General features: G+C 42.8%; 1 protein-coding gene across 1 annotated transcript in view; it reads left to right on the forward strand.

Annotated features, from left to right (window-relative positions):
• Window positions 1–12,905: 12,905 nt before the first annotated feature.
• The window catches only part of ggcx (gamma-glutamyl carboxylase), a 41,724-nt gene continuing 38,142 nt past the window's right edge, over window positions 12,906–16,487 (forward strand). The window contains exons 1-2 of the mRNA XM_038785507.1: window positions 12,906–13,085; window positions 14,441–14,647. Of these exons, the coding sequence (XP_038641435.1) occupies window positions 13,049–13,085; window positions 14,441–14,647 (244 nt within the window). The 5' untranslated portion in view covers window positions 12,906–13,048. The remainder of the gene's footprint in view (window positions 13,086–14,440; window positions 14,648–16,487) is intronic.

Raw genomic sequence — 16,487 nt, forward strand, 5'->3', positions numbered from 1 at the left:
GTGCAGTATTACTGATACCTGGTGCAGTATTACTGATACCTGGTGCAGTATTACTGATACCTGGCGCAGTATTACTGATACCTGGTGTAGTATTACTGATACCTGGTGTAGTATTACTGATACCTGGTGTAGTATTACTGATACCTGGTGCAGTAGTACTGATACCTGGTGTAGTATTACTGATAGCTGGTGCAGTATTAATGATACCTGGTGCAGTATTACTGATACCTGGTGTAGTATTACTGATACCTGGTGTAGTATTACTGATACCTGGTGTAGTATTACTGATAGCTGGTGTAGTATTACTGATACCTGGTGTAGTATTACTGATACCTGGTGTAGTATTACTGATACCTGGTGTAGTATTACTGATACCTGGTGCAGTATTACTGATACCTGGTGTAGTATTACTGATACTTGGAACAGTATTACTGATACCTGGTGTAGTCTTACTGATACCTGGTGCAGTATTACTGATACCTGGTGCAGTATTACTGATACCTGGTGCAGTATTACTGATACCTGGTGTAGTATTATTGATACCTGGTGTAGTATTACTGATACCTGGTATAGTATTACTGATACCTGGTGCAGTATTACTGATACCTGGTGCAGTATTACTGATACCTGGTGCAGTATTACTGATACCTGGTGCAGTATTACTGATACCTGGTGCAGTATTACTGATACCTGGTGCAGTATTACTGATACCTGGTGTAGTATTACTGATACCTGGTGTAGTATTACTGATACCTGGTGTAGTATTACTGATACCTGGTGCAGTATTACTGATACCTGGTGTAGTATTACTGATACCTGGTTTAGTATTACTGATACCTGGTGTAGTATTACTGATACCTGGCGCAGTATTACTGATAGCTGGCGCAGTATTACTGATACCTGGTTTAGTATTATTGATACCTGGTGTAGTATTACTGATACCTGGTGTAGTATTACTGATACCTGGTGTAGTATTACTGATACCTGGTGCAGTATTACTGATACCTGGTGTAGTATTACTGATACCTGGTGTAGTATTACTGATACCTGGTGTAGTATTACTGATACCTGGTGCAGTATTATTGATACCTGGTGTAGTATTACTGATACCTGGTGTAGTATTACTAATACCTGTTGTAGTATTACTGATACCTGGTGTAGTATTACTGATACCTGGTGTAGTATTACTGATACCTGGTGTAGTATTACTGATACCTGGTGTAGTATTACTGATACCTGGTGTAGTATTACTGATACCTGGTGCAGTATTATTGATACCTGGTGTAGTATTACTGATACCTGGTGTAGTATTACTGATACCTGGTGCAGTATTATTGATACCTGGTGTAGTATTACTGATACCTGGTGCAGCATTACTGATACCTGGTGTAGTATTACTGATACCTGGTGTAGTATTACTGATAGCTGGTGTAGTATTACTGATACCTGGTGTAGTATTACTGAAACCTGGTGTAGTATTACAGATAGCTGGTGTAGTATTACTGATACCTGGTGTAGTATTACTGATACCTGGTGTAGTATTACTGATACCTGGTGTAGTATTACTGATAGCTGGTGCAGTATTACTGATACCTGGTTTAGTATTATTGATACCTGGTGTAGTATTACTGATACCTGGTGTAGTATTACTGATAGCTGGTGCAGTATTACTGATACCTGGTACAGTATTACTGATACCTGGTGCAGTATTCCTGATACCTGGTGTAGTATTACTGATACCTGGTGCAGTATTACTGATACCTGGTATAGTATTACTGATACCTGGTGTAGTATTACTGATACCTGGTGTAGTATTACTGATACCTGGTGTAGTATTACTGATACCTGGTATAGTATTACTGATACCTGGTGTAGTATTACTGATACCTGGTGTAGTATTACTGATACCTGGTGTAGTATTACTGATACCTGGTGTAGTATTACTGATACCTGGTGTAGTATTACTGATACCTGGTGTAGTATTACTGATACCTGGTGTAGTATTACTGATACCTGGTATAGTATTACTGATACCTGGTGCAGTATTACTGATACCTGGTGCAGTATTACTGATACCTGGTGCAGTATTACTGATACCTGGTGCAGTATTATTGATACCTGGTGTAGTATTACTGATACCTGGCGCAGTATTACTGATACCTGGTGTAGTATTACTGATACCTGGTGTAGTATTACTGATACCTGGTGCAGTATTACTGATACGTGGTGCAGTATTACTGATACCTGGTGTAGTATTACTGATACCTGGTGTAGTATTACTGATACCTGGCGCAGTATTAATGCTACCTGGTGTAGTATTACTGATACCTGGTGTAGTATTACTGATACCTGGTGCAGTATTACTGATACGTGGTGCAGTATTACTGATACCTCGTGTAGTATTACTGATACCTGGTGTAGTATTACTGATACCTGGTGTAGTATTACTGATACCTGGTGCAGTATTACTGATACCTGGTGCAGTATTACTGATAGCTGGTGCAGTATTACTGATACCTGGCGTAGTATTACTGATACCTGGTGTAGTATTACTGATACCTGGTGCAGTATTACTGATACCTGGTGTAGTATTACTGATACCTGGTGCAGTATTACTGATACCTGGTGCAGTATTACTGATACCTGGTGCAGTATTACTGATACCTGGCGCAGTATTACTGATACCTGGTGTAGTATTACTGATACCTGGTGTAGTATTACTGATACCTGGTGTAGTATTACTGATACCTGGTGCAGTAGTACTGATACCTGGTGTAGTATTACTGATAGCTGGTGCAGTATTAATGATACCTGGTGCAGTATTACTGATACCTGGTGTAGTATTACTGATACCTGGTGTAGTATTACTGATACCTGGTGTAGTATTACTGATAGCTGGTGTAGTATTACTGATACCTGGTGTAGTATTACTGATACCTGGTGTAGTATTACTGATACCTGGTGTAGTATTACTGATACCTGGTGCAGTATTACTGATACCTGGTGTAGTATTACTGATACTTGGAACAGTATTACTGATACCTGGTGTAGTATTACTGATACCTGGTGCAGTATTACTGATACCTGGTGCAGTATTACTGATACCTGGTGCAGTATTACTGATACCTGGTGTAGTATTATTGATACCTGGTGTAGTATTACTGATACCTGGTATAGTATTACTGATACCTGGTGCAGTATTACTGATACCTGGTGCAGTATTACTGATACCTGGTGCAGTATTACTGATACCTGGTGCAGTATTACTGATACCTGGTGCAGTATTACTGATACCTGGTGCAGTATTACTGATACCTGGTGTAGTATTACTGATACCTGGTGTAGTATTACTGATACCTGGTGTAGTATTACTGATACCTGGTGCAGTATTACTGATACCTGGTGTAGTATTACTGATACCTGGTTTAGTATTACTGATACCTGGTGTAGTATTACTGATACCTGGCGCAGTATTACTGATAGCTGGCGCAGTATTACTGATACCTGGTTTAGTATTATTGATACCTGGTGTAGTATTACTGATACCTGGTGTAGTATTACTGATACCTGGTGTAGTATTACTGATACCTGGTGCAGTATTACTGATACCTGGTGTAGTATTACTGATACCTGGTGTAGTATTACTGATACCTGGTGTAGTATTACTGATACCTGGTGCAGTATTATTGATACCTGGTGTAGTATTACTGATACCTGGTGTAGTATTACTGATACCTGTTGTAGTATTACTGATACCTGGTGTAGTATTACTGATACCTGGTGTAGTATTACTGATACCTGGTGTAGTATTACTGATACCTGGTGTAGTATTACTGATACCTGGTGTAGTATTACTGATACCTGGTGCAGTATTATTGATACCTGGTGTAGTATTACTGATACCTGGTGTAGTATTACTGATACCTGGTGCAGTATTATTGATACCTGGTGTAGTATTACTGATACCTGGTGCAGCATTACTGATACCTGGTGTAGTATTACTGATACCTGGTGTAGTATTACTGATAGCTGGTGTAGTATTACTGATACCTGGTGTAGTATTACTGAAACCTGGTGTAGTATTACAGATAGCTGGTGTAGTATTACTGATACCTGGTGTAGTATTACTGATACCTGGTGTAGTATTACTGATACCTGGTATAGTATTACTGATACCTGGTATAGTATTACTGATACCTGGTGCAGTATTACTGATACCTGGTGCAGTATTACTGATACCTGGTGCAGTATTACTGATACCTGGTGCAGTATCACTGATACCTGGTGTAGTATTACTGATACCTGGTGTAGTATTACTGATACCTGGTATAGTATTACTGATACCTGGTGCAGTATTACTGATACCTGGTGCAGTATTACTGATACCTGGTGCAGTATTACTGATACCTGGTGCAGTATCACTGATACCTGGTGTAGTATTACTGATACCTGGTGTAGTATTACTGATACCTGGTGTAGTATTACTGATACCTGGTGTAGTATTACTGATACCTGGTGCAGTATTACTGATACCTGGTGTAGTATTACTGATACCTGGAACAGTATTACTGATACCTGGTGTAGTATTACTGATACCTGGTGCAGTATTACTGATACCTGGTGCAGTATTATTGATACCTGGTGCAGTATTACTGATACCTGGTGTAGTATTACTGATACCTGGTGCAGTATTACTGATCCCTGGTGTAGTATTACTGATACCTGGTGCAGTATCACTGATACCTGGTGTAGTATTACTGATACCTGGTGTAGTATTACTGATACCTGGTGTAGTATTACTGATACCTGGTGTAGTATTACTGATACCTGGTGCAGTATTACTGATACCTGGTTTAGTATTATTGATACCTGGTGTAGTATTACTGATACCTGGTGTAGTATTACTGATACCTGGTGTAGTATTACTGATACCTGGTGTAGTATTACTGATACCTGGTGTAGTATTACTGATACCTGGTGTAGTATTACTGATACCTGGTGTAGTATTACTGATACCTGGTGTAGTATTACTGATACCTGGTGTAGTATTACTGATACCTAGTGCAGTATTATTGATACCTGGTGTAGTATTACTGATACCTGGTGTAGTATTACTGATACCTGGTGTAGTATTACTGATACCTGGTGTAGTATTACTGCTACCTGGTGTAGTATTACTGATACGTGGTGTAGTATTACTGATACCTGGTGCAGTATTATTGATACCTGGTGTAGTATTACTGATACCTGGTGTAGTATTACTGATACGTGGTGTAGTATTACTGATACCTGGTGTAGTATTACTGATACCTGGAGTAGTATTACTGATACCTGGTGCAGTATTACTGATACCTGGTGCAGTATTACTGATACCTGGTGTAGTATTACTGATACCTGATGCAGTATTACTGATACCTGGTGTAGTATTACTGATACCTGGTGTAGTATTACTGATAGCTGGTGTAGTATTACTGATACCTGGTGCAGTATTACTGATACCTGGTGCAGTATTACTGATACCTGGTGCAGTATTACTGATACCTGGTGCAGTATCACTGATACCTGGTGTAGTATTACTGATACCTGGTGTAGTATTACTGATACCTGGTGTAGTATTACTGATACCTGGTGTAGTATTACTGATACCTGGTGCAGTATTACTGATACCTGGTGTAGTATTACTGATACCTGGAACAGTATTACTGATACCTGGTGTAGTATTACTGATACCTGGTGCAGTATTACTGATACCTGGTGCAGTATTACTGATACCTGGTGTAGTATTACTGATACCTGGTGTAGTATTATTGATACCTGGTGTAGTATTACTGATACCTGGTATAGTATTACTGATACCTGGTGCAGTATTACTGATACCTGGTGCAGTATTACTGATACCTGGTGCAGTATTACTGATACCTGGTGCAGTATTACTGATACCTGGTGCAGTATTACTGATACCTGGTGCAGTATTACTGATACCTGGTGTAGTATTACTGATACCTGGTGTAGTATTACTGATACCTGGTGTAGTATTACTGATACCTGGTGCAGTATTACTGATACCTGGTGTAGTATTACTGATACCTGGTTTAGTATTACTGATACCTGGTGTAGTATTACTGATACCTGGTGTAGTATTACTGATACCTGGCGCAGTATTACTGATAGCTGGTGCAGTATTACTGATACCTGGTTAGTATTATTGATACCTGGTGTAGTATTACTGATACCTGGTGTAGTATTACTGATAGCTGGTGCAGTATTACTGATACCTGGTACAGTATTACTGATACCTGGTGCAGTATTCCTGATACCTGGTGTAGTATTACTGATACCTGGTGCAGTATTACTGAACCTGGTATAGTATAGTGATACCTGGGTAGTTATTACTGATACCTGGTGTAGTATTACTGATACCTGGTGTAGTATTATTGATACCTGGTATAGTATTACTGATACCTGGTGTAGTATTACTGATACCTGGTGTCGTATTACTGATACCTGGTTAGTATTACTGATACCTGGTGTAGTATTACTGATACCTGGTGTAGTATTACTGATACTGGTGCAGTATTACTGATACCTGGTGTAGTATTACTGACTACCTGGTATAGTATTACTGATACCTGGTGCAGTATTACTGATACCTGGTGCAGTATTACGGATACCTGGTGCAGTATTACTGATACCTGGTGCAGTATTATTGATACCTGGTGAGTATACTGATACCTGGCGCAGTATTACTGATACCTGGTGTAGTATTCTGATACCTGGGTTAAGTATACTGATCTGGATGCAGTACCTAGTGGTGTAGTATTACTGATACCTGGTGCAGTATTACTGATACCTGGTGTAGTATTACTGATACCTGGAACGTATTACTGATACCTGGTGTAGTATTACTGATACCTGGTGCAGTATTACTGATACCTGGTGCAGTATTATTGATACCTGGTGCAGTATTACTGATACCTGGTGTAGTATTACTGATACCTGGTGCAGTATTACTGATACCTGGTGTAGTATTACTGATACCTGGTGCAGTATCACTGATACCTGGTGTAGTATTACTGATACCTGGTGTAGTATTACTGATACCTGGTGTTGTATTACTGATACCTGGTGTAGTATTACTGATACCTGGTGCAGTATTACTGATACCTGGTGTAGTATTACTGATACCTGGAACAGTATTACTGATACCTGGTGTAGTATTACTGATACCTGGTGCAGTATTACTGATACCTGGTGCAGTATTATTGATACCTGGTGCAGTATTACTGATACCTGGTGTAGTATTACTGATACCTTGTGCAGTATTACTGATACCTGGTGTAGTATTACTGATACCTGGTGCAGTATTACTGATACCTGGTGTAGTATTACTGATACCTGGTGTAGTATTATTGATACCTGGTGTAGTATTACTGATACCTGGTATAGTATTACTGATACCTGGTGCAGTATTACTGATACCTGGTGCAGTATTACTGATACCTGGTGCAGTATTACTGATACCTGGTGCAGTATTACTGATACCTGGTGCAGTATTACTGATACCTGGTGTAGTATTACTGATACCTGGTGTAGTATTACTGATACCTGGTGTAGTATTACTGATACCTGGTGCAGTATTACTGATACCTGGTGTAGTATTACTGATACCTGGTTTAGTATTACTGATACCTGGTGTAGTATTACTGATACCTGGTGTAGTATTACTGATACCTGGCGCAGTATTACTGATAGCTGGTGCAGTATTACTGATACCTGGTTTAGTATTATTGATACCTGGTGTAGTATTACTGATACCTGGTGTAGTATTACTGATAGCTGGTGCAGTATTACTGATACCTGGTACAGTATTACTGATACCTGGTGCAGTATTCCTGATACCTGGTGTAGTATTACTGATACCTGGTGCAGTATTACTGATACCTGGTATAGTATTACTGATACCTGGTGTAGTATTACTGATACCTGGTGTAGTATTACTGATACCTGGTGTAGTATTATTGATACCTGGTATAGTATTACTGATACCTGGTGTAGTATTACTGATACCTGGTGTAGTATTACTGATACCTGGTGTAGTATTACTGATACCTGGTGTAGTATTACTGATACCTGGTGTAGTATTACTGATACCTGGTGCAGTATTACTGATACCTGGTGTAGTATTACTGATACCTGGTATAGTATTACTGATACCTGGTGCAGTATTACTGATACCTGGTGCAGTATTACTGATACCTGGTGCAGTATTACTGATACCTGGTGTAGTATTACTGATACCTGGCGCAGTATTACTGATACCTGGTGTAGTATTACTGATACCTGGTGTAGTATTACTGATACCTGGTGCAGTATTACTGATACGTGGTGCAGTATTACTGATACCTGGTGTAGTATTACTGATACCTGGTGTAGTATTACTGATACCTGGCGCAGTATTAATGCTACCTGGTGTAGTATTACTGATACCTGGTGTAGTATTACTGATACCTGGTGCAGTATTACTGATACGTGGTGCAGTATTACTGATACCTGGTGTAGTATTACTGATACCTGGTGTAGTATTACTGATACCTGGTGTAGTATTACTGATACCTGGTGCAGTATTACTGATACCTGGTGCAGTATTACTGATAGCTGGTGCAGTATTACTGATACCTGGTGTAGTATTACTGATACCTGGTGTAGTATTACTGATACCTGGTGTAGTATTACTGATACCTGGTGCAGTATTACTGATACCTGGTGTAGTATTACTGATACCTGGTGTAGTATTACTGATACCTGGTGCAGTATTACTGATACCTGGTGCAGTATTACTGATACCTGGTGCAGTATTACTGATACCTGGCGCAGTATTACTGATACCTGGTGTAGTATTACTGATACCTTGTGTAGTATTACTGATACCTGGTGTAGTATTACTGATACCTGGTGCAGTAGTACTGATACCTGGTGTAGTATTACTGATGGCTGGTGCAGTATTAATGATACCTGGTGCAGTATTACTGATACCTGGTGTAGTATTACTGATACCTGGTGCAGTATTACTGATACCTGGTGCAGTATTACTGATACCTGGTGTAGTATTACTGATACCTGGTATAGTATTACTGATACCTGGTATAGTATTACTGATACCTGGCGCAGTATTACTGATACCTGGTGTAGTATTACTGATACCTGGTGCAGTATTACTGATACCTGGTGTAGTATTACTGATACCTGGCGCAGTATTACTGATACCTGGTGCAGTATTACTGATACCTGGTGTAGTATTACTGATACCTGGTGCAGTATTACTGATACCTGGTGTAGTATTACTGATACCTGGTGCAGTATTACTGATACCTGGTGCAGTATTATTGATACCTGGTGTAGTATTACTGATACCTGGTGCAGTATTACTGATACCTGGTGTAGTATTACTGATACCTGGTGTAGTATTACTGATACCTGGTGCAGTATTACTGATACCTGGTGTAGTATTACTGATACCTGGTGTAGTATTACTGATACCTGGTGTAGTATTACTGATACCTGTTGCAGTATTACTGATACCTGGCGCAGTATTACTGATACCTGGTGTAGTATTACTGATACCTGGTGTAGTATTACTGATACCTGGTGTAGTATTACTGATACCTGGTGTAGTATTACTGATACCTGGTGCAGTATTACTGATACCTGGTGTAGTATTACTGATACCTGGTTTAGTATTACTGATACCTGGTGTAGTATTACTGATACCTGGTGTAGTATTACTGATACCTGGCGCAGTATTACTGATAGCTGGTGCAGTATTACTGATACCTGGTTTAGTATTATTGATACCTGGTGTAGTATTACTGATACCTGGTGTAGTATTACTGATAGCTGGTGCAGTATTACTGATACCTGGTACAGTATTACTGATACCTGGTGCAGTATTCCTGATACCTGGTGTAGTATTACTGATACCTGGTGCAGTATTACTGATACCTGGTATAGTATTACTGATACCTGGTGTAGTATTACTGATACCTGGTGTAGTATTACTGATACCTGGTGTAGTATTATTGATACCTGGTATAGTATTACTGATACCTGGTGTAGTATTACTGATACCTGGTGTAGTATTACTGATACCTGGTGTAGTATTACTGATACCTGGTGTAGTATTACTGATACCTGGTGTAGTATTACTGATACCTGGTGCAGTATTACTGATACCTGGTGTAGTATTACTGATACCTGGTATAGTATTACTGATACCTGGTGCAGTATTACTGATACCTGGTGCAGTATTACTGATACCTGGTGCAGTATTACTGATACCTGGTGTAGTATTACTGATACCTGGCGCAGTATTACTGATACCTGGTGTAGTATTACTGATACCTGGTGTAGTATTACTGATACCTGGTGCAGTATTACTGATACGTGGTGCAGTATTACTGATACCTGGTGTAGTATTACTGATACCTGGTGTAGTATTACTGATACCTGGCGCAGTATTAATGCTACCTGGTGTAGTATTACTGATACCTGGTGTAGTATTACTGATACCTGGTGCAGTATTACTGATACGTGGTGCAGTATTACTGATACCTGGTGTAGTATTACTGATACCTGGTGTAGTATTACTGATACCTGGTGTAGTATTACTGATACCTGGTGCAGTATTACTGATACCTGGTGCAGTATTACTGATAGCTGGTGCAGTATTACTGATACCTGGTGTAGTATTACTGATACCTGGTGTAGTATTACTGATACCTGGTGTAGTATTACTGATACCTGGTGCAGTATTACTGATACCTGGTGTAGTATTACTGATACCTGGTGTAGTATTACTGATACCTGGTGCAGTATTACTGATACCTGGTGCAGTATTACTGATACCTGGTGCAGTATTACTGATACCTGGCGCAGTATTACTGATACCTGGTGTAGTATTACTGATACCTTGTGTAGTATTACTGATACCTGGTGTAGTATTACTGATACCTGGTGCAGTAGTACTGATACCTGGTGTAGTATTACTGATGGCTGGTGCAGTATTAATGATACCTGGTGCAGTATTACTGATACCTGGTGTAGTATTACTGATACCTGGTGCAGTATTACTGATACCTGGTGCAGTATTACTGATACCTGGTGTAGTATTACTGATACCTGGTATAGTATTACTGATACCTGGTATAGTATTACTGATACCTGGCGCAGTATTACTGATACCTGGTGTAGTATTACTGATACCTGGTGCAGTATTACTGATACCTGGTGTAGTATTACTGATACCTGGCGCAGTATTACTGATACCTGGTGCTGTATTACTGATACCTGGTGTAGTATTACTGATACCTGGTGCAGTATTACTGATACCTGGTGTAGTATTACTGATACCTGGTGCAGTATTACTGATACCTGGTGCAGTATTATTGATACCTGGTGTAGTATTACTGATACCTGGTGCAGTATTACTGATACCTGGTGTAGTATTACTGATACCTGGTGTAGTATTACTGATACCTGGTGCAGTATTACTGATACCTGGTGTAGTATTACTGATACCTGGTGTAGTATTACTGATACCTGGTGTAGTATTACTGATACCTGTTGCAGTATTACTGATACCTGGCGCAGTATTACTGATACCTGGTGCAGTATTACTGATACCTGGTGTAGTATTACTGATACCTGGTGTAGTATTACTGATACCTGGTGTAGTATTACTGATACCTGGTGCAGTATTACTGATACCTGGCGCAGTATTACTGATACCTGGTGTAGTATTACTGATACCTGGTGTAGTATTACTGATACCTGGTGTAGTATTACTGATACCTGGTATAGTATTACTGATACCTGGTGTAGTATTACTGATACCTGGTGTAGTATTACTGATACCTGGTGTAGTATTACTGATACCTGGCGCAGTATTACTGATAGCTGGCGCAGTATTACTGATACCTGGTGTAGTATTACTGATACCTGGTGTAGTATTACTGATACCTGGTGTAGTATTACCGTGTCTGCGTGGGTCTCGCCCCCACACAACCTAAAGATGTGCAGGGTAGGTGGATTGGCCATGCTAAATTGCCTTTTAATTGGCAAAAATGAATTGGGTACTCTAAATTTATAAAAAAGACAGAGTTTCTTGATTAATAAGGGGATCAGGGGAGAAGGCAGGAGAATGGGGATGAGAAAAATATCAGCCATGATTGAATGGCATAGCAGACTCGATGGGCCGAGTGGCCATAATTCTGCATCTTATGTGATAGATAGATAGAACAGTACAGCACAGAACAGGCCCTTCGGCCCTCGATGTTGTGCCGAGCCATGATCACCCTACTCAAACCCAAGTATCCACCCTATACCCGCAACCCAACAACCCCCCACCCCTTAACCTTACTTTTTAGGGCACTACGGGCAATTTAGTATGGCCAATCCACCTAACCCGCACATCTTTGGACTGTGGGAGGAAACCGGAGCACCCGGAGGAAACCCACGCACACATGGGGAGGACGTGCAGACTCCGCACAGACAGTGACCCAGCCGGGAATCGAACCTGGGACCCTGGAGCTGTGAAGCATTTATGCTAACCACCATGCTGCCCAAATGTGCTTGACCATATTTAATTTTCCTTTGATTGGGAGAGGGGGAAGAATTGGGTAATACATTTTTAAAATAATGACACAGATAAGGTTGGACAAAGAGGTTGGGTTTTGAAAGTGTGCAGTAAGGGGCAGGGGAGGGAACTGTAGAGCTGTTTTGTTGGAATAGCTGGCAGAGTTATTGGAGAAGGTGCTCTGTGTATGACGGCGTTGTGCTCTATTTGGTGAACAGCCACATTCAGGGGAGGGATCTGGGAAAGCTGGGAGGAGCTATTTGACGACAAGGCTTTGCGGCAGTGTGGCTGGGAGCAGAGGCTTGTGGAGGAGAGAGTGGGGACGTGCTTTCTGGCGGTGTGGCAGGCTCCTGAGGACGTGGGAGCTGCGCTGTGACTGTAGCCAGCGCTGGTTCCCAGATCCCAGCGGTGGACACAATGCAGCGGGCGAGCAGGGACAACCTGAGCAAGACAGGTAAGTGTGTAGACAGCACAGCACACAGTCCCCTCCAACAAATGCAACCACCTCTGAAACAGACGCACTGTGTCCACAAAGAAATAATGCAATCCCAAGATTCAACCTCACTCAGAATCAACAGTGGTTAATGATTTATAATGGGGAAATCAGCAAATACAGAGAGAGAGGTATATTTCACTGCTGTTGTAAGATGTAATGCACCCCTCTTAATCCCCAAAGACCCACTTGTCCTTGAAGTCTGTACTATGCAACAATTCCTTCTGCAAGTGGCTGACACAGTGGTTGGCACTGCTTTTTAAAAGTTTAATGGGCCCAATTCTCTTTGTTTTTTTGCTCAATTTTAGAATGGCCAATTCGCCAGCGCGGCGCACCTTTACGGGTTGTGGGGGTGAGAGCCACGCAGACACGGTGGGGGAGAATGTGCAAATTCCACACGCGGGGGGGGGGGGGAACCGGGGTCGGGACGCTGCCGTGGTTGGCATTGCTGCCTCACAGCGTCAGGGACCCGGGGTCGATTCTGGCCTTGGGGTAAATGTCAGTGTGTGGAGTTAGCCACCCCCTCGCCTCCCTCCCCGTGTCTGCGTGGGTTTCCTCCGGGTGCTCCGCATTCCCCCCACAGTCCAAAGATGTCCAGGTCAGGTGGATTGGCTGCGCTAAAATTGCCTCTTAGTGTCCAAAGATCTGCAAGTTAGGTCGATTGGCCATGCTAAATTTTCCCTCAGTAATAATATTTATTAGTGTCACAAGTAGGCTGACATTGACGCTGCAATGAAGTTACTGTGAAAAGCCCCTAGTCGCCACACTCCGGCGCCTGTTCGGGTACACGGAGGGAGAATTCAGAATGTCCGATTCACCCAACAGCACGTCTTTCGGGGACTTGTGGGAGGAAACCGGAGCGTCCGGAGGAAACCCACGCAGACACGGGGAGAACATGCAGGCTCCGCACAGACAGTGACCCAAGCCGGGAATCGAACCTGAGACACTGGTGCCGTGAAGCAACAGTGCTAAGCACTGTGCTACCGTGCTCTGCCCCATGTGTCCAAAGATTAGGAGGATTGGCTGGGCTGAAATGACCCCTTAGTGTCTAAAGATGTGATTAGGTGGGGTTACGGGGATAGGGTGGGGAGTGGGTGTAGAGGGGACGCTCTTTCGAAGCGATGGGCTGAATGGCCTCCTCCTGCACAGTCGGGATTCTATACTTGAATTAGATGGCGGAGCAGGCTTCAGAGACTTCTGGAGCCTCCTACGGCTCCTTGTTTGTGCGTTTGTAACATTTTGGGGGCTGGGCGGGAGGAGGAAATTAACAAAAAAGACATAAGTTGCTATTTGGTCTGTTTTTCTTTGGGGCCAAGCTGCGGCCTCTGGTTCCAGCTCTCCGGCTACGCCTCAGCGCGCGAGGGCGAAGGCCCCTCAGGGGGCCGGGACGGAGGTGGAGGAAGGCAAAATGAAGAGGATCTTTGGGTTTGAGCTGTCGGATCTGCGAAGCTGGCATCGATTTGTCTGTCTGCTGAACCGGCCCACCGACCCCGCTTCTCTGGGGGTCTTCCGATTCCTGTTTGGTGAGTCCAGACTTCTTTCCTGCCTGTCGAAAGCGGTGGTGGGGGGGGGGGGGGGGGGGGGGGGGGGGGGTAAAGCATGTGGCACTGTTCAAAGCAGAGAAGGATCATCCTGAGTTAGGCCTCATTTGGAATATTGCGCACAATTCTGGTCGCCACACGACCAGAAGGATGTGGAGGCTTTGGAGAGGGCACAGAAGCGGTTGATTAGGATGTTGCCTGGTATGGAGGGCATTAGCTAGGAGGAGAGGTTGGATAAACTCGGTCTGGTCTCACTGCAACGACGGAGGTTGAGAGGCGACCTGATAGAGGGCTACAAAATTGAGTGGCATGGACAGAGTGGATAGTCAGATGCTCTTTACTAGGGTCGGAGAGTCAAGTACTAGGAGACATAGGTTTAAAGTGCGTGGGGAAAAGTTTAGAACAGATGTGCGAGGCAGGTTTTGTACACAGAGGGTGGTAAATATATGGAACGCGCTGCCTGGGGAGGTGGTTGGAACAGGTATGACAGCGGCATTTAAGGGGCAGCTGGTCAGATATATGGATAAGGTGGGAATGGGAGGATACGGACTCCGTAAGTACAGACAGTTTTAGTTTAGACGGGCAGCATGGTCGGTACAGGCTTGGAGGGCCGAAGGGCCTGTTCCTGTGCTGTATTGTTCTTTGCACTCATCCCAGAGGGTGGTGGGTGCCTGGAACAGCTGAGGTGGTAGAGGCGGGCACGATAGCATCATTTAAGATGCATCTGGACAGATATATGAACGGGCGGGGAACAGAGGGAAGTAGACCTTGGAAAATAGGCGACAGGTTTAGATAAAGGATCTGGATCGGCGCAGGCTGGGAGGGCCGAAGGACCTGTTCCTGTGCTGTAATTGTCTTTGTTCTTTGTTTTTTATTAACTGGAAAATGTTTCCCCCGTGTCTCTCGAAGTGTCTCCTGAACAAGCAGAAACAAACTTTGAGATAAAAGTGACTTCAACAGAAACTTGTTTTGAAAAAAGTGTCACTCATTTAAAAGGCGATGGTTAATTCGACATTAATCAATTATCCCAAGTTAATTAAGTTTTCCATGACTTCTGTCCCACGTTCAAACTCCTTATGTCACATCTGGTCTCGGCTAGGATACTGTTTCAATCTTGTTGAATGTACCTTCATAGAATTTACAGTGCAGAAGGAGGCCATTTGGCCCATCGAGTCTGCACCAGCTCTTGGAATGAGCACCCTACCCAAGCCCACACCCCGACCATAACCCCATAACCCAGTCACCCCACCTAACACTAAGGGCAATTTGGACCCTGAGGGCAATTTAGCCTGGCCAATCCACCTAACCTGCACATCTTTGGACTGTGGGAGGAAACCGGAGCACCCGGAGGAAACCCACGCAGACACGGGGAGAACGTGCAGACTCCGCACAGCTTCATATCAGATAACGTCAGAACATGGGAGTTCATTATTTGTAACACTTGATAAAGCCGTGGACAGTGTTTATATAACTTACTCATCCGTCATTTTCAGGAATCGTTTTTTAGCTCAATGTTTTAAAGGACCCGCCCTCAATAATTGCTGAATCCAACAATGACGATTGTCGCTACGAAAGTACAACCAGTGGCTTTCAAACGTTTTGGGAGGCTGTGAAAGGCGCTATAAAAATGCACGCCTATGTTTCTTTAAATAGTTGAAAAGGTGCCCACCCTGTGCGTATGCTCACTGTTCACCTGCTTTGCCGGGGGAGGGGAGGAGAGAGAGAGGGAGGAGGGGCAACTTCTACCTTCTCTAAAGCCTGGGTTAGGCCTCAACTAGGATTAGGCCTCAAATGGAGTGTTGTGTCCAGTTCTCGTCGCCAC

Source organism: Scyliorhinus canicula, chromosome 26, assembly GCF_902713615.1.
Source record: "Scyliorhinus canicula chromosome 26, sScyCan1.1, whole genome shotgun sequence".
In the NCBI taxonomy this organism is placed as follows: Eukaryota; Metazoa; Chordata; class Chondrichthyes; order Carcharhiniformes; family Scyliorhinidae; genus Scyliorhinus; species Scyliorhinus canicula.